The 20,156-nt window shown below is 35.8% G+C and overlaps 1 protein-coding gene across 2 annotated transcripts in view; it reads right to left on the minus strand.

The window, feature by feature from the left end:
- Positions 1–1,281: 1,281 nt before the first annotated feature.
- Positions 1,282–20,156, minus strand: part of Snx16 (sorting nexin 16) — a 31,094-nt gene continuing 12,219 nt past the window's right edge. For both annotated transcript variants that reach the window (XM_090338999.1, XM_090338998.1), the window contains 5 exons: positions 18,258–18,406; positions 10,303–10,372; positions 5,671–5,807; positions 4,587–4,706; positions 1,282–3,310 (listed from right to left, as the gene is read on the minus strand). In XM_090338999.1, the coding sequence (XP_090195125.1) occupies positions 3,214–3,310; positions 4,587–4,706; positions 5,671–5,807; positions 10,303–10,372; positions 18,258–18,406 (573 nt within the window). In that variant the 3' untranslated portion in view covers positions 1,282–3,213. The remainder of the gene's footprint in view (positions 3,311–4,586; positions 4,707–5,670; positions 5,808–10,302; positions 10,373–18,257; positions 18,407–20,156) is intronic.

Here is a 20,156-nt window from a genome sequence, read left to right on the forward strand (position 1 = left end):
GTGTTCGATAAGAAAAATACTTGCTGTCTTATACAACTGTAACCCCTCTGCACAACACGCTTACAATAAAATTAAAACTAAACCAACAAAAAACAAAACCAAACAAAAAAGAATTTCACAGACTTTCCTGGCTTTGAGCCAGGTTCCTCACATCTTAGCCTATTAGGTAGCTAGAATTACAGGCCTAAACCAGTGATACTCACATGAATCTGTATTTTTTTTTTTTTCCAGTCTTGGGCTTTACTGATTACTGAGCTTCAAGATTTTAATGAAATCTTAAATAATTCAGTCTTTTTTTTTTTTTTTTTGCGCCAGTCCTGGTGACTGAACTCACGGCCTGAGCACTGTCCTTGGACTTTCTCAAGGCTAGAGCTCTACCGAGCCCCAGTACCACTTCCTGCTTTTTTCTATGTATGTGGTACCAAGGAATCGAACCTGGGTCTTCGTGCATGCTAGGAAAGCATACTACTACTAGGCCAACCTCCCGGCCCATGAATCTGTATTTTTTTTTTTTGCCAGTCTTGGGCTTGGGCTCAGGGCCTGAGCACTGTCCTTGGACTTTCTCAAGGCTAGAGCTCTACCACTTGAGCCTCAGCACCACTTCCGGCTTTTTTCTATGTATGTGGTACCGAGGAATCCAACCTGGGTCTTCGTGCATGCTAGGCAAGCACTCTACCACTAGGCCAAACTCCCGGCCCCGAATCTGTATTTTTAAAGGGAGATAAATTTCCTTTTAATTATTTGTCTTATTATTCTGTCAAGTCTTAACATTAAATGTTGTTACCTGAAGGTTTTGAAACTCTAATACACTTACAGACAGTTCTAAGAAAAATACTTTAAATATCCTGTCCATTGTGAGTGCTTCAGTGAACATGTAAAGTCCAACATTTTTTAAAGGTGCTAGGATAATGTGAATGCTTACAGAAATGTTCTAAACCATGGTCTACAAAAACGGCTAAAATGAGAGGTTACAATCTTATTCTTTCATCTGTGTTTTTCAGGTAAACAAAACAACTACATGAATCAGGAAATCTTCAAAAATATTCGTGTCGTAGTTTTTCAATGTGAAAGAAGACTAATAACAAGGAAAGTCACTAAGTTTTAAAAGAAGATCAGGGATGTAAAGTATAAACTTAGAATGTAAATCACTCATTTCACACCTATGAAATGCAACTCTTAAACAGAATTCAATCTCTAATAAGCATGGCAGAGAACTCAGAGAATGTAAAAAGTAGATGGAGGAAATGACTTTCCAAATTGGAGTGACACAGTTACTGTTATCATGAAAAAATAATTTATTAAATGAATGGAATACTGGAAGCAAAACACATTATAAAAGTAAAAAAAGGGTAAATTCTAAATATAATGTTTTTAGCTAATTAGTAGTTTTTCATTGTCCATTCAGAACTTTAAATACATCTTCTGAAAAGCCATATTATGTAAGTGTTTCGTTCCCTTTAAAACAGATGTAGTAGCACTATAATACCTGGAATTTGGCAAATATCACCTTGTTTTATTAGACTCAAAATGGTATTCAGTGATTGTTCTTTTGAAGCTATTTGGAAGACCTAGAATAATTTAAAATAAATATGCAGACCAAATTATTATATTCATTTCTGAGTAAGGATAATAAACACATTCCTAATACACTTTGTTGAAAATGTTCTGATTCAGAACATATAGAATACATTTTATCAGACTTAAACTTTTGGATACTTTGGTAACAATAGCCCCTGGGTGTGCTGATTTCTGTCAGCGTAATTTTGAACAACCTCATTGTAACATGTTCATTCAGATACTATAAACTCCAAGATAGCAAAGAAAAAAAAGATTGTTATTCTATTCACTAAAGTTCTTTGTGGAGTTTAGTTCATCCAATTTACCACCAGGACTCCCAAATGATAGTATGATTATGATGCATATATCACTAAGCAAAATAATATAAACAGAAAACCACATAACTTCACATCATGAAAAAAAACAAGGCACTTTCAATAACTAGACACAAAGCTAAACAAGTACAGACGTTTTTGTTCATTATCCTGGGTCACAGATCATTGCAGAAGTTTGTATAAAGTGAAATAGTAAAGGCACTTTATACTTTATTCACCTAACTCTACTGCCTAAAGAAATCTACCAATTAAACTTGGCACAAAAGTTTAATGATCATAAAGTGCATCAGTTGGCTTCTTAAGAAAGAAAAATAGTGATGATACAATATAAGAGAACAACTTCACATGTACATAAATACAGATGCAATGCCAGCAGTTAAGGGAGCTACAGATGGTATCAATCTCTTGCCTTTCTTTTTTAGTGTAAAATTTTATCTCCCTAGATTGTGGAATATATTTTCCAAAGACTATGTATTAGATTAACAAATAGAGGTAGTGTTCTGAAAGGCAAACTGACCAAATCTACAGGCAGAAGTTTAAGATGAAAAATATGCGGAAAACAACCCAGTATAACAATTCATAAACCAGGATAATGTATCTTATTAATGAATTGGCTTTTACAATCAAGGCTATTTTGTCACTTTAGATAAATGATTACAGCTCTTTAAAAGTTTCCCTTTGGTACTAGAAAGTCTTTTAAATAGTATTAACATTTGGAATAGCAATTTTTATTTAGAGATGATAAATATGCCAGCATTATATTAAACTTAACTTATATCTTTACTATGATGCCTTTGATTTATACTACTCATGAAAGTAGGTCATGTCAAAGATACAAAGAAGTATCTATTGCCCAGATAGTAACATGCAATTAACTTCCATTTGACAAAAGTAACTGATGATTTAAAATACATTTTCTCTTATTCTCTCGCTCTCTACACACACACACACACACACACACACACACACACACACACACACACACACACACACTCATGCACTAGACTGAGGCAATATACAGGCAAAACACCAGAATAACTTATACAAGGTATTAAAAACATACATAAGCCTTGATAACAGAATTCTATCTTCAGTTTTTTTTTCAGTGTATTAAATACAAGGCTGATAGAAGACAATTAAAAGCAGCAATAGATACATTACCTACTCCAGTATTTTCTAAAAAAATTTTCTTTAATGTAAACTTTATACATTTGCACTCTTGTTTTTCTGTGTTTCACTATCCATTATCTTTTTAAACAGTATTTTCCCCTCTCTTCCAAGTTGCTGTGACATGGAAATGGAGGACACTTCTGGTGTGGTGTTAGTCTTCTTCAGCATTATATGCCAGTTCTGCCACTTCTATGTCTGATACAACATTTTCAGCTTCATGAGAACTCAAGTGTGGCTTATTATTAGTTCTGTAAAAATGGAGAAAATGTCAATGAAGAGAACAGAATCATGCTATTTCACTTTATTGTTCTCCTTAAAAACCTCTTATGTTTTGGAATGACAAAACATTTAATGTAAAAACATTCAAATATTCAATAAGAAATTTAAGGAAACAGCTTTGGAGATATATACATATGCTTCTTATGATATGGGAGTCTTGCTATTTTACCCTAGTTGGCTTCAAACTTGTGATCCTTTTGCCTCAGCCTCTTGAGTAGCTGATATTTTATTTTATTTTTTGTCCCTCATGGGGCTTGAACTCTGGGCTGGGCACTGTCCCTGACCCTTCAGCTTAAGCTACTGCTCAACCACATAAAGCCATAGCACCACTTCCAGTTTTCTGGCGGCCAATTGGAGCTAAGAGTCTTCTGGACTTCGGTGCTGGGCTGGCTTTTAACTGTGATCCTCAATTCTCAGCTTCCTGAGTAGCTAGGATTACAGGTGTGAGGCACCAGTGCCTGGCCTGACATTTTAAATAAGTGCCACCAACCCTGATGGATATAAGTTTAAATTTAGCTCTCTAAAACTACCACTTGCCAATTAGATTTTAGTTTATAATCATTTTAACCAGTCTAAGCATGGCTCTCATAATTATAGTTCAACTGTTATCACTAGTTATTAACAACTTTACCTTCAATTATCCACTTTCAGTCATTCCTATTAGGTAGGCAGAGTGGTTTCCTATCACACTTTCTACCTCTGAATGGAAAAAGAATGATATTAAGAAGATTCATTTGTCAAGATTTAAAAATCTGATGAATTCTGTGAGAGCTCTGTTGATTCAGACATAGATTTTTTTTTTTCTTTTTGGTGGGTCATGGGGCTTGAACTTGGTTTGGGCACTGTCCTACCATTCTACCCCTGGGCCTGGGCTTTGTCCCTGATCTCTTCAGTTCAAGGCTAGGCTACCAACCTACCCTAAAGTCAAACCCCGCTTCCCATTTTCTAGAGGTTAATTGGAGATAACAGTCTCAGGTCTTTTTGTGCCCAGGCTGGCTTTGAACATTGATCCTCAGATCTCAGCCTCTTGAGGGGCTAGGATTACAGGCATGAGCCATCATGCCCGGCCAGATTTAGCTTTAAAATAATGAAAAACTTAGGGCTGCTGCCAAAGACACATTTTCAGGGAGAACCAAGAAAATTTAATGGTCTTTCTCTGAGTGCTTAGCAGATTCATGATACTAAGAGCATTCGAAAATTTCTCTCCAATTATTTAAATTAGAGTGTAATAAACTAAACATATACCTAGATTCTTCACCCAAGACATTCTGATCAACTTCAAATGCAGAAGATTCCATTCTTAGGGTATGACCGCCATCTGTTCTTGACACATACAGCAATTCTTCAGGTTCTAAGGACAATGTTCTAAAAGTATATTATAGCATAAAGTCATTTTTATGAGAACAGGAATATACATTTATTGTAAATACATACAGCATTAATAGCTTTTAGCTGTCTAATGTAATCAACATGGCTAATAACTCACTGTGCAAGCCACAGAGAAATCAGCAACTATAATTAACTAAAAATGATTATCAACATCAATCTGATATATGCTGGTAAGAAGTCAACTTAGAGCTTTTATGTGTGTGAAGTCAGTATCAAAGCCTAGAAAAATACCAGGCTGAAATGAATAATGGTTATTGTGCTGGACAGCTATTGGTTGATTTTCCTATTGCCCATCCTTCCTAACTTAAAAATCAATTTCCTCAATTTATATGGAAATAGGTCAAGAGTTTCTGACTTTTAGAATCAGAATTCTCCTAACAGAGGATCATAATAGCTCAAAAGCTATGTACATATCGCCATATAGGATGAGACTAAGCGAAATGAACTCTAGGATATGGAAACAAGAGGTTTATCTTTGTGACTGTTGTTCTTAATGTACTATGTGAAGCTATTTCTTTTCTTTTCCCCTTATGTTTATCTCATGTTGTTACTGTATCTGAATGTGGTACCTGGTATACTGTATATTTATTAGTTTAGATGAAAATGGGAAGGTAAGGGAAAAACAAGATGAATGGGAGGGGGTGGGGAGAGGAAAAGTGGTAGAAAAACATGGGAAGGGGTAACAATGTTCAAGAAGTAATGTATCTACTACCTGGTGAATGTAACTATAACTCCTTTGTATAATACCCCAACAATAAAAATAAAATAAAATAAAATAAAGGAAAACAGTTGAAAAATAGATTATAATGAATCTTGGAGACTTAATAAAAGCATATCAAGTATGCATTTCAACTGTCTTAAAAAAAAAAACCCAATGGCAGTTAGCTCAAATACTAGGAGATTAACCAGTCCAGCTACAAATGCAACTATCACCACACACCTGATTCTGGTCTCTAATGTGTCTATGTGAAGTTGCTTTTCACTGAGTAGTTTCTTCAGTGATTCCACCTCTCTTTGCTTTTCAAGTAGCTCTTTCTGTAAATGGTAGTTAGTCTCTTCTAGAGTTTCACAGAAGGCCTTAAAAAGAAGCAAATAGGAAAAGGAACACAATTTTTACTGAAGTAGTATTTTTCTCAGGAGCACTACTGAAGTGTCAAGAGACAAAATAATATGTACATAATACAAATGATCTGTTCTCTTCAACCACCTTTTTAAGATTATAGATAGTACTTATGTACCATGGGAACACATGAGTTGTTTTTGTGAGAACTATTATAGTAGTAAGTCAGTAAGACTATAAGTAGATATATAATTACAGAAATCTTTCAGCAAAGATATGAAAGAAAAAACATACAAAGTAACTAATTTAATAATACTTTAGAATATAAAAACCCTCATTAATTATAATACCTACAAATTAAGAACGGCTGAGTTGTAGACAAGAGTTTAGGGAAAAAATTATATTTTTACTTAGTGTCTTTTGAAAAAGATCTATGTGATCAAAGATCTACTGACAAGATTTAAGTAAATGAAGACAATGTGCTTCAAAATTTAAAAAAGAGTGTCCTTAAATTCCAAACAAAATCTCAACAGGATTTTATAAAGAACTCATGAGCAGATTTAAAGTTCATATGAAAAAGTAAAAGAAATTTATTTGGAAGTGTAAATAGTGAAATTTGAAGAAAAATATGAAGGAAAACCCTTGTCTGGACAGATACTAAGATTACTTATGAAGCTATTATAAAAAAAAGGAAAAAGAAAAAAGAAAAAAGACAAAAAAGAGGGGGGAGGCTGTTTAAGGAAGTGTATAGACTAAAATAATATTTGATAAGGCCACATAAATTATATTTTGAAAGAAAAGAGCTAGTGCAGAATTTCTTCAAACCTGTTGTCCAAATAGCATTTAATTTCTTTTAGAAAGAAATTCCAGGAGATATTCCATATTACTATGTTAGGTAAATAAGTTTAATATGGCCTTGGTAATTAATTAAATCAATTATTCCAAACCAGGGTGATTTTAAACTGAGAAAACTCTTGACAATGAACCAGTTCTTCTCCAAAGAATTATTCAGTCCTCCATATGCTGATAGTGTGGTGCAGAGAAACCCTAATTTGAACCAGCTTCTACTCTACTCAGTTACAATGCCTTATACATGTAGTATTGCAGATTTTTGCACTAAAGATATTGAGAAGATAAACAGTTTTGCTTGTAAACGAGCAAATGTAAAACTAAAAACAAGTTAAAAACTTTTGGAAAAGTAAAAGAATACTAGACTTCAAAGCAATGAAACTCAAGGAATCTGTGAGCTTGGGAAGGAATGACAATCTCTTTAGCACAATTCACACTTAAAACTGTTCAAGTAACAAAATGAGCAAAGAATTACATTGCTGGGGAAACAAAACATCACATACAGGTCTAGACAAGGTCCAGTCAAGGACCAGGAGTTTGTCCTAGCGGTAGAGTGCTTGCCTAGCATGCACAAAGACCTGGGTTTGATTCTTTGGTACCATATGCATGGAAAAAAAGCCTGAAGTGGTGCTGTGGCTCAAGTGGTAGAGCGCTAGTCTTGAGAAAGTCCAAGGACAGTGCTTAGGCCCTAAGCCTAAGCCCAGGACTGGTAAAAACAAAACAAAAGAAAACAAAACAACAACAAAAAACCAAAGAAGCCAGTCAAAATAACACCATTTGGGGATAGCAAATAAGTGAGTCTAAAATATATTACCTGTGATATCTAGTGTTCAACAAAAATGATGAAATATGAAAAGAAACAAGGAAAGTCTAAGTATTCATAGGAACAAAAGGCAGCTAATAGAAGGAATCTGTCTGTAAATGGCTGCAAATACTAGGTATAGAATGATTTTGAAACAGCTATTATGTATGTGAAGTAAAAGATAAAATGAAAGGCAATTATTCAATAAATATATAACTCAAAATAAGAAAATGGAAAACATGAACAAATGGAAATTTTGATGCTGAAAAATACAGTAACCAAAATGAAAATCCCCCATCAAGAGGGTCTTATGAAGCAGACCTACCATACAGAAATTGAATACATCAATTTCAAGATAGATCAACTGAAATTTTCCAATTTTGAGGTCAGAGAAAAAAGTGAAAAAAAATGAAAAATGCGCAGAACTTCAAGGAAATATGGCACAATATGAAGATATAAGTTTAGACACTGGCTAACCATTTCCCAAGTCTAACATAGAATATAGCTCTGCTAAGTCAAGAAGCTCAAAGTGATCTACACTTTGATACCTGTTAAACAAATGAAAGGACAAAGGCAGAAATCAGAAAAGCATTAAGACTAAAATGATTCATCCTATACATGAATATAAGAATATTACTAAAGGTTGAATTTTCATCAGAATCAGTGCAAGACAGAATACAGTGAAATGACATCTTCAATGTATTAGAAGAAGAAAATCTGTCAGCAAAGGTATCACTCATAAATAAAGATAATATCAAATGTTTGTAAGAAGGTATTGCCACTTCAAAAATTGTTTTGTCAGATTCTTCCTCTTCAATAGTTAAACAATTTTTTTTTATAAAACAATACCCCTACTAAGTATTAACTGAAGAGTAGTGAAAAGAATTTCCCACAAAGCATTTTATTAAATAATTCATAGATAAAGGTGCTGGTGGCTAACACCAATAATCCTAACTATGCAGGAGGCTGAGATCTGAGACGGGAGTTCAAAGCTAGCTTGCCAGGGAAGTCCGAGACTCTTATCTTCAATTAAATCATAGAAAGAGCCAGAAATGGAGAGCTAGCCTTGAGCAAAAAAGGAGCTCAGGGACAGTGCCAGGCCCAGAGGCCCAGAGTTCAAGCTCAGAACTTGGAAAATTAAAAAAAAAAAACCAAAACAACAACAGAAATAACTTAACTTGATACTTGAAATGTGGCACATACATACAATCAAAAACCATTCCATAACTTAACATAACAAAACAATAGGGTTGTTATAAAATGGATCACCTTCAAAAACATGCTGAGTGAAAAAAGGCAGATACAAAAGATTATGGAGGGCTGAGAGTTTGACCTAATGGTAGAATGCTTGCTTAACATGCATGAAGACTCGGGTTCAATTCCTCAGTATCACATACATAGAAAATGCCAGAGGTGGTGAGTGGCTCAAGTGGTAGAGATCTAGCCTTGAGAAAGTCAGGACAATGCCCAGGCCCTGAGTTCAAGCTCTAGAACTGGCCAAAAAAAAAAAAAATACAGTTAGCTGGCAAGGAGTTTGGCCTAGTGGTAGAGTGCCTTGCCTAGCATGCATGAAGACCTGGGTTTGATTCCTTGGTATCACATACATAGAAAAAGCTGGAAGTGAAGTGGTGCTGTGGCTCAAGTGGTAGAGCTCTAGCCTTGAGAAAGCCCAAGGACAGTGCTCAGGCCCTGAGTTCAAGTCCTAGGACTGGCAAAAAAAAATACAGATATTTGACAACGTATTGTGCAAACTATACTGAATTCAGGTCCTTGTGCTTGCTAGGCAAGTGATCCACTGTAGAGTCATGCTTCCATTCCTTTTTTGCAGTAGTTAATTTTGTGATACCAATTTCTGCCAAGTTATGTACCTGGTGTGTCATTCACCTATTTTAGGCATCCCCTTATAGGCAGGATGACAGGCACGTAACCTATGCCCGGTCTCTTCCACCACAAAGCTAGAAGACAGGCATTCCTTACCATGTTCAACTATGGGCTTAAAGTACTTTTTTTTTTTTTTTAATTTAGGCTGTCTTCAAATCATTATCCCCCTGCTCTCAGCCACCCAAGAGCATCTATTACCCACTGAAAAACACTTTTTTTGAAGTGATGTGACTATTATTGTGACACAAATCTGTACATTTCTTAAAATATTAAACTGTATATTTACAATGGAATAACAAACAGTAAATGGATGATTTAACGTTGACTACTTCAACAGGGCAATTTTTTTTTAAAGGCTATGGCATTCACTCTAACACAAAGAACGATCACACTTTAACTGAAAAACACTTCAAATCTATCAATTAAATCTGTTCCATTTAAATGCCATTAAACATTTTGAGAGATAACTTGCATAAAATCCCTAGCTCATCTATTATTTCTAAATCTGCTTTGTGTATTTACCCTATTGCTTCAAGAAATAGGCCACTTTAATGCGTCAATTAATGTAATCTGAGTAGCATCAAGCATGAACTGAATTGGTAACAAGACAATCACTCCTGCTCCTGAAGACTTTTAAATTTGATTTTCAATAATTGTTCCTTTATTTAGATATTAAGAAATAATACCATTAAAATAAGCAAAACAAAGCCCCTACATCCTTATACTTTTCAAAATAGTAAAAAGAAGGTAAAACTTAATTTTTTTACCTTACACTGTATGAGATGATTTAAAATTTTTTTTTCAGTACACTAAGTCCATGTATTTCAATGAAAGAAACCTCTGATGAAGACATTAAAAGCCTTCTGTTAAAAATACCAGACTGAAAAGATCATATTTTGCTGCAGGTAATTCATTCAAGAAACAATGTAGTAATTGTATTATTCATTCCTCTTTCATGTGATATACAATGCATCACTTACCCTGCTTTCTTCTAGGCTATCAAATGGACCTGGTGGGTCATCCAGACAAAGAAATTCTCTCACTGCAAGGCTTTTCAAAAGTGAAGGAACAAAGTTAGCTGGAATACAAGGAAGTTAGCTGGCATTCCATATTCCATGTATCTTTCCTAAAAGCTTTACAATCTTTTGTCTTATGTCTTGGTTTGTCTAGATTCCTTGTTCTTGCACCCCGCCCCCCCACCTCTCTTCTTGTTCAATGTGTATGTAATGAATTAAAAAAAAAATTATTTTATTTACCAGTTCTGGGGCTTTAGGACTCAGGGCCTGGGCACTGTCCTTGAGCTTTCTTAAAGCTAGAGCCACAGTACCACTTCCAGCTTTTCCTGTGTATGTGGTATCTAGGAATCAAACCCAAGGCTTTGTACATGCTAGACAAGCACTCTACCACTAGGTCACAGTCCCAGCCCCATATTACTTATTCTTTATTCTGGTGGTCAGAATATTGCCGTTGGTTTAACAGCACTGAATATATTCACTCATTGGCCATGGACTATCCATTACTAGATAAAAATGAGTCACAGAAGCAAGAAGAGATTGGAACAATATATACCATGCCCTGAAGTCAAATAACTACCAGCCAAGAATACTGTACCCAGCTAAGCTGTCATTCATAACTGAGGGAACAATAAAAACATTCCATTCCAAGGAAAAGCTTCAACACTATGTAGCAACAAAACCAATACTACAGAAAATTCTCAAAGATGTTCTACACATGGAAAACCAACACAAACGTAATACAGAGAAAGACATGGCACCTAAAACTCATAACATCTAAGTACCTCAAAAACACAGACCCTAATGAAAGCTTGTAAAAATGGCAGGAACTAATAAATATTTCTCAATCCTGACTCTCAATATCAATGGACTTAACTCTCCAATTAAACGGCATAGATTATCTAGTTGGATCAAAAAACAGGATCCATTGTTTTGCTGTCTTCAAGAGACACATCTTACCCAAAAAAACAAACACCTTTTGAAAATGAGAGGTTGGAATAAACTCTATCAAGCTAACGACACCCATAAACAGGCTGGAGTTGCCAACCTCATATCAGATAAAATAGATTTCAAACTAAAATTAGTGAGAAAAGACAAAGAAGGTTACTACATACTACTAAAGGGATCTTTCCTCCAGGAGGACATAACCATCCTAAATATCTACACACCAAATCCCGGAGCTCTGAACTTCATCAAGCAAACTTTACTTTCACTGAAACCTTACATAGATCGAAACACAGTGATTGTTGATGACTTTAACACACTACTCTCACCTTTGGACAGATCAACAAGGCAAAAACTCAACAGAGAAACCTTAGAATTGAACAACTATATAGACCAACTAGATCTAACAGACATCTGCAGAATATTCCACTCAGCAACAACACAATATACGTTTTTCTCAGAAGCACATGGAACATTTTCCAAAATAGACCACGTTTTAGGCCATAAAACAAACCTGGACAGATTCAGAAACACTGAAATTATTCCCTGCACTCTCTCAGACCATAAAGGCATCAAATTGGAACTGAACACACATCTCCACCAACGAAAACCCTGTAACTCATGGAGATTGAACAACACATTGTTGAATCACCAATGGGTCATCGAAGAGATCAGAACAGAAATCCAAAAGTTTATGAAATTTAACAAAAAGGAGCACACAAAACACCAGCTCCTTTGGGACACAGCAAAGGCAGTACTCAGAGGAAAATTTATAGCTCTGAGTGCCTACAATAACAAATTGGAAAAATCGCAAACCAACAATTTAATGTGTCAACTTAAGCTCCTGGAAAAAGAGCAACAAACCAATCCTAATCCCAGTAGAAGGAAGCAAATTATTAAAATCAAAGCAGAATTAAATGAATTGGAATCCAAAAAAACTATAGAAAGAATCAACAAAACAAGGAGTTGGTTCTTTGAAAGAATTAACAAAATTGACAAGCCCTTGGCAAATCTTACCAAAAAAAGAAGAGAGCATATCGAAATAAACAAAATCGCAGATGAAAATGGTAATATCACGACAGAAATCACCAAGATCCAGAATATCATGAGGGAATACTTCTCAAACCTTTACGCCAACAAATTTGAGAATCTAGATGAAATGGATGAATTCCTAGCCAATATTAACATACCCACACTGAACCAAGAAGAACTAACCCAACTAAACAGGCCTATTTCAAGCTCTGAAATAGAAATGGCAATAAGAGAACTTCCACCTAAGAAAAGCCCAGGGCCAGATGGATTCACAGCTGAATTCTATAAGGTCTTCAAAGCAGAGCTCACACCAATACTCCACAAGCTCTTCAACCAAATTGAAAATGAAGGTTCTTTACCAATCTCATCCCCAAACCAGACAGAGATTCATCAAAGAAAGAGAATTATTTCTTTGATGAACATCGATGCAAATCTTCTCAACAAAATACTGGCCAACCGTCTACAACAACTCATTAAAAAAATTATACACTATGATCAAACAGGTTTCATCACAGGGAGGCAAAGCTGGTTCAACATACGCAAATCAATTAATATAATACAACACATCAATAGATGCAGAAAAGGCATTTGACAAGATCCAACACCCCTTTATGTTAAAAGCTCTGGAGAAACAAGGAATCCATGGAACATTCCTCAATATAATAAAGGCTGTGTATGACAAACCCACTGCTAGTATTATACGTAATGGTGAAAAGCTAAAGTCATTCCCTCTAAAATCAGGAACGAGACAAGGATGCCCACTCTCTCCACTCCTCTTTAACACAGTATTAGAATTCCTAGCCAGTGCAATCAGGTAAGAAGCAAGCATAAAGGGGATCCAAATAGGGAAAGAGGAAGTAAAACTTTCCCTCTTTGCAGATGACATGATCCTGTATTTAAAGAATCCTATAGACTCTACTCCCAAGCTCCTTGAGCTGATTCAAAACCTTGGAAGGGTAGCAGGCTATAAAATTAACCCTCAAAAATCAACTGCCTTCCTCTATGCCAACAGTGAGAGGAATGAGGCAACAATCAGGAAAGCAACTCCTTTTGTAATAGCCTCAAAGAAAATAAAGTACCTAGGAATTACCTTAAGAATGTAAAGGACCTTTTTGATGAAAACTTTAAAACCTGAAAAAGGAAAATAAAGCAGAACTGAGGAAATGGAAAAACCTCCCATGCTCCTGGATTGGAAGAATCAGTATCGTGAAAATGACAATCTTGTCAAGGGCTATCTACAAATTCAACGCAATACCCATCAATATCCCAATATCATTCTTTAAAGAAATAGAAGAGGCAATCCAAAATTTCATATGGAATAATAAAAGACCCCGTATAGCAAAAACACTTCTTAGCAGAAAGAACAGCGCAGGAGGAATTTCAATACCAAACTTTAGACTCTTATTACAGAGCTATAATCATCAAAACAGCTTGGTATTGGCACAAAAACAGGCCTGAAGACCAATGGAGTAGAACTGAGGACCCAGATATTAAACCACAGACCTATGGCCCCCTAATCTTTGACAAAGGAGCCAAAAATGTAGAATGGAAGAAAGATAGCCTCTCAACAAGTGGTGCTGGCAGAACTGGTTAAGCACCTGAAGAAAACTAAAGTTGGATCCTTCTTTGTCACGCTGTACTAGGATTAACTCCAAATGGATTAAAGACCTGGAGGCAAAAGCTGACACTCTGAAAACTTTACAGGAAGGAATAGGAGATACATTAGACCTCCTTGGCACAGGTTGAAACTTTCTTAATAAGGACTAAGAATCACAACAAATCAGAGAAAGGCTGGATAAGTGGGACTGCATTAAACTGCAGAGATTTTGTATGGCAAAGGACATAGCTAGTAAACTAATTAGGAAGCCTACAGAGTGGGAGAAGATCTTCACCCAACCACACAACAAAGGCCTTATATCTAAAATATATCAACAGCTCAAAAAATTGAATCAATCCAAAACTAATCTCCAAAGTAACAACCATCCCATTAAAAGATGGGCCAAAGACTTAAAGAGAGTCTTCTCTGAAGAAGAAAGAAAAATGGCCTCTAGACATATGAAGAAATGCACAACATCTCTGACTATAGAAGAAATGCAAATCAAAACAACTCTTAAGATTCCACCTTACTCCAGTTAGAATGGCCAGGATCAAAAAAACTAATAACAACAGATGCTGGAGGGGATGTGGCCAAGAGGGATCACTACTACACTGTTAGTGGGAGTGCAAAGTCATTCAACCACTATGGAAAGCAGTATGGCAGTTGCTCAAAAGACTAAACATAGAGCTCCCCTATGACACAGCAATTCCACTACTTGGCATTTACCCAATCATCCAGAAACAAGACATACTAAACCCACCAGCACAACAATGTTCATTGCAGCACTATTTACCACAGCGAAGATATGGAACCAACCTAGATGTCCCTCAGTTGATGAGTAGATCAACAAGATGTGGTATTTGTACACAATGGAATTCTATGCTGCTGTTAGGAAAAATGACATCGCCCCATTTGTTAAGAAATGAAGAGACCAAGAAAAAATCACATTAAGTGAAGTAAGCCAGACTCAAAGGAACTTTGGCTCAATGATTTCCCTCATTTGTCATAATCAGTAGAAACCTTGGGCTCTCCTAGCAGAGATTTGTAATAGAGCAAAACCTTGATACAAAAGGCCATATAGTAGGACGCTAAATGAAAGGATCTCTAGGATATAGAAACATAAGCCATATAATGAATGATTGCTGTTCTTACGGTACTATGTTATCTCTCATCTCTTTTGCTGTCCCTTGGTTATCTCATATTGTTACAGTATCTCACTTTGTTACCTGATATATCAGATATATTTGTATTTGGTTATTTGAAATTGGATAGGGAAGGGGGGAAAACAAGATAGGGGTGGGGGTGGGGGGGAGGGAAATGGGGACCAAGACATGTGAAAGGGTATCAATGTATGGGAATTAATGCACCATCTATCTGGCAAATATCATGTAACCCTTCTATTATTTACAATAAAAATTGCATGAAAAAAATGAGTCACAGGTAATAACCTGTTCTTGAAAAGATAAGCTATCGATGAAATAATGAGAAAGCAATTCAGATGGAAAGGAAGACACTAAGAAGCACACTGATATTTAACAATTTCAGTATGTAACAACTCAATGGGAGACATGCTGATTTACACCAGATTTCATTACACTTTATTAACATTTTTTTTTTTTTTTTGGCCAGTCCTGGGCTTGAGCTCAGGGCCTGAGCACTGTCCTTGGGTTTTCTCAAGGCTAGAGCTCTACCACTTGAGCCTCAGCACCACTTCCAGCTTTTTTTCTATGTATGTGGTACCAAGGAATCGAACCCGGGTCTTCATGCATGCTAGGCAAGCACTTTAATCACTAGGCCAAACTCCTGGCCCACTTTATTAACATTTTAAAAAATTATTTATTTTTCAAGATAAGACTTTTGCTACATAGCCTAGGCTATCCTTGCACTTTTTTTTTTTTTTTTTTTTGGTGACACTGGGAATTGAAGTTATAGACTCACACTTGTGAGGCAGGTGCTCTCACACCCAGTCCTTTTGCTTTTCAGATTTTTTTCTTTTTTGTTAGTTGTTGGGCTTGAACTATGGGCCTGGGTACTGTCCCTGAGCAATTCAGCTCAAGGCTATCTACCACTTAAGCCAGAGTGCCACTTCCACATTTTCTGGTAGTTAACTGGAGATAAGTCTTACAGACTTCTGTGTCTGGACTAGCTTTGAATTGGGATCCCCAGATCTCAGCCTCCAGAGTAGCTAGGATTAAAGATGTAAGCCTCTGGTGCCTGGTTTCAATTACGTTTTTTTTGTTTGTTTTGCTTTCGGATTTTAAAAATTGCATTGTAAGGTGATGTACAGAGAGGTTACAGTTACACCAGTCAAGTAATGAGTACATTTTCTTTTAAAGTATCACTCCCTTACTTCCCTCATTTCCAATATAGTTTCTAGTCAGATTTTTATTTTCATAAAACAAGATCAGCATCTAAATAATTTATGGGGCCATAATTTAGGTATGATAAGTTGTAAATAAACGTAAATGTTAAGTAAAAATCTCTAATTCATTTTAAAAAAATGAATTTGCACCTAAAAGTAGTAACATTCTCTCAATACATTAAGAAAAGTCTGGTATCTCCAATTAACCACCTCAAAGGCAGATGTGGAGCTGTGGCTCAAATGGCAGAGTGATAGTCTTGAGCAAAAAAGTTTAGAGACAGCTGGGCATGGTAGCTCATGTCTGTAATCCTAGCTACTCAGGAGGCTGAGATCTGGGGATTATGGTACAAGCCAGGCAGGGCACTAAAAGAACATGAGATTCTTATCTCCAATTAACCAGTAGAAAATGGGAAGTGAGGCTGTGGAGGCTGTGGTTCTAGGGTAGTGAGGTGGCCTTGAGTTGAAGAGCTCAGGGACAATGCCTAGGCCCAGTTCAAGCCCCAGGACTGACAAACAAAAATAAAAGCAAAGATTATGGTCTTATATCTTCTTCATGGATCACACTCTGTATTTGGGCTGGGCAAGTGTTTTTTTTTTAAATGAAAATATTTTATTATTAACACTTTTTTTAAATCATATTTCAAATGTCAACTTTAACAAACAAGTATTCAAGAATGGAATCTCTATGTAATCAATGGCACAGAAATTTAAGAACAAAATTAAAATTAAGCTGAGATTTTATATGTCACAGATACTTATTGATTTAAATATCTATATGTCTATAGAATATATATCCCATCATAGGTTTATATGTCTATATAGTTATATTGACCTTGAGTACCTGAGTATTGAGTTACTGCTCTTGTACTGTTTGGATGTAATATCTACGTATCAAGGAGACCATGGGCGCATGTTTTGAGAGTAAATTACTTTCTACTGGAAAGTGATAAACTAGAAGAGGCAAAGAATAGCAGTATACATATGCTTATCTTCATCCACTCCGACCAAGTAAGGCTTCCCAAATCATTGAGAGTTTGTTAAACCATATGAGGGTAAGGGTACGGCTTTAATTTTGTAATACCCAGTAATGACAAACTATTATTATACTCTACATTGTATGTGTGTGTGTGAGAGTGCATGCACGTGCGCGTGCCAGACAGCCTGTAACACTTCCTACTTTTTAAACACGTATTTCAAAGATTATTTTTTCATGAATTTTTTTCAAGTTATCTGGTAAAGTGAATCTTTAGAAGAGGTAGTTAATAATAATTTACTTTTCTTACATTTCGAGAAAAAAAAAAACCCATATGGAGCTGGGCACGGCTCACGCCTATAATCCTAGCTACTCTGGATTCTGAGATCTGAGGACCACAATTCAAAGCCAGCCCGGGCATTAAGTCTGAGAGAGACTTATCTCCAATTAACCTCCAGGGGTAGGGTGGTAGCCTTGAGCTGAAGAGCTCAGGAACAGTGCCCAGGCCCAGAATTTAAGACCCATGACTAACAAAACAAAACAAAAAAACAAACAAAAAACCCCATATGGATCATTTCTTCTACATTTTCACATCACATTCTATATAAATTAACACAACTTCTACAATTTTCATATTTTGACATTACTTTTGAATGATATGTTTAGCCTGAAAATTAAAGTGCCATCTCATCCAAAAGGTGACTAAGATGTAAGTCACTGTGTTCAAATGATTGTTAAGATGCTAAATCCTAAGATCAAGTTTACAGTTGGATAGTTTGAATACATGGAACACTGAATTTTTCACTTCACTGACTTTAAAAGCTTTAATGAAAATCAAATGCTAAAAAAAAAATCTTCTACAAAAGAAAATGACATCTAGTGCTTTATTGCAGAAGGTAAGTAATTGTACGACTACTCTACATAATGCGCTTAAATAACTATGGTCCTAGATTTACTCTTTAGTTTGTCAGTTGTTGGAATGTTTTTATATCTTATTTTACTTTGATACATACCAGTTAGCAATGTCCTTGTGAGCTACTAAATTTTGAAGAAATGCTTGCAATCCTAATTGTCTGTCTTCTAAAAAGTCGACATTATAATTATCTTTAAACCAGCGTTTTGGTGGAAGTGCTAATCGAAAGCCTGGAAACATTTCCTTTAACTGAAAAAGAAAAAAAATGTCGTTTACATCAATTAAATAAATTCTATAAAATCTATTATGTTGAGTATGTGAAATCATTCATGAAGTAATCTTATAATAGTCAAATTCAGTTAAGCTTGTTTTATGCCTTGATTTCTATTACTTCTATGCATCTGCAAGTGAGTTCTAGTTGTTCCATGTCCTTGCCAAACTCTGGCAGTGTCCACCTTTTTCTTGCTTGCTATTTGAGTGGATGTTGAGCAGCATTTCCCTGTGGTTGTAATTTGCATTTCCCTACTGATAAACAATTAGAATAGCTTCTTTCTGCCATTTTTCTTTCATTTTTCCCTGAATTAACCATTCTAATATTTTGATTAAAATATGAAAAATAATAGGACTTCCATTAAAAATAATAGGATTGTCTTTTTGTTAAGTTGTAAGAATTCTTTATATAGTCCACTTTCCTTGGGCTTTCTTCAAGGCTAAAGTTCTAACAAATGAGCCTCAGCACCACTTTTGGCTTTTTCTATGTATGTGGTACCGAGGAATCGAACCTGGGTCTTCGTGCATGCCAGGCAAGCACTCTACCACAAGGCCAAACTCCCGGCCCCAGATGTTTTAATTTTTAATTTATCAAATCCATCCATTTTTCCTTTTCAAGAAACAGGAAACACATTTTTTTACTTTTTCTTTTTAGTGCTTTAAGACAGGGTCTTAAAGCCTGTAGGTCAGGCTGGTCTATTATTTAACAGATTTGCAATGAACACAAAGTAATAAATGCAACAAGAAAGAACTTCAGTCTTTTTATTAGTTTGAGGCTTGTAATTAAATGCCATCCATATTCACTTTTTTCCCTTTAAAATTATCCAAAGTGAAAGAAAAAAGAAGTGAAAAATTCCCCAGAAAAACAGTGACGGCCAATCTTAGGGCTGAGATTATGGATAAATTCAAATTAAGGAAAAATAATTCAGGACAGAGCAGTTTGTCTAAGGAATAAGACATGTCAAGAAACAAGCACTGAATTTTCTATTGTGAGGATGAAATGGGAGGAATCTAAACACCTGGCCCCGATTCTATATCCTTGTTTCCTATTTTCTGGGGGCTGGACTCTTCAACTCATTTTTTTTTTTTTTTTTTTTGGTGCCAGTCCTGGGCTTGAGCTCAGGGGCTAAGCACTGTCCTTGGACTTTTTCAAGGTTAGAGCTCTACCACTTGAGCCTCGGCACCACTTCCCACTTTTTTTCTATGTATGTGGTACCGAGGAATCGAACCTGGGTCTTAGTGCATGCTAGGCAAGCACTCTACCACTAGGCCAACCCCCCGGCCCTCTTGCACTCATTTTACTACTCAGAATCATTCATCTTTGACTGCTGTGACTTAGAGCTAAAAAAATGCTGATTTCTCAAGGAGAATTTCCAAAACCCCCTCTCATGTCTGTGATTCTGTAATCAATGCATCCCCTAGCCATCCTCCGACCCTAACTTTGCCATGAGGCCTCATTAGGTGAGCCCTACATTCCAGAGCTTACTCAACAGAGGCATTCATAAAACTTCTAGAGACTCTGAAGTCATATTTTAATCCAGGAGATTAAAAAGGGAAAGAAAAGGTAAGATTAATGATTAGCTGAAAGATTTTCCTTTCTATCAGTATTGTTTGAGGTATCAGAAACACAAATTTAGAATCAAATCATATCAATAGATTTTCTAGCTCGACTGTCCTCAAACTATTCATTTCATTAATATTTTAAGATTTGACTTATAGACGATACCAA

This window comes from Megascapheus bottae, chromosome 9, assembly GCF_031878675.1.
Source record: "Megascapheus bottae isolate mThoBot1 chromosome 9, mThoBot2.hap1, whole genome shotgun sequence".
Classification (NCBI taxonomy): Eukaryota; Metazoa; Chordata; class Mammalia; order Rodentia; family Geomyidae; genus Megascapheus; species Megascapheus bottae.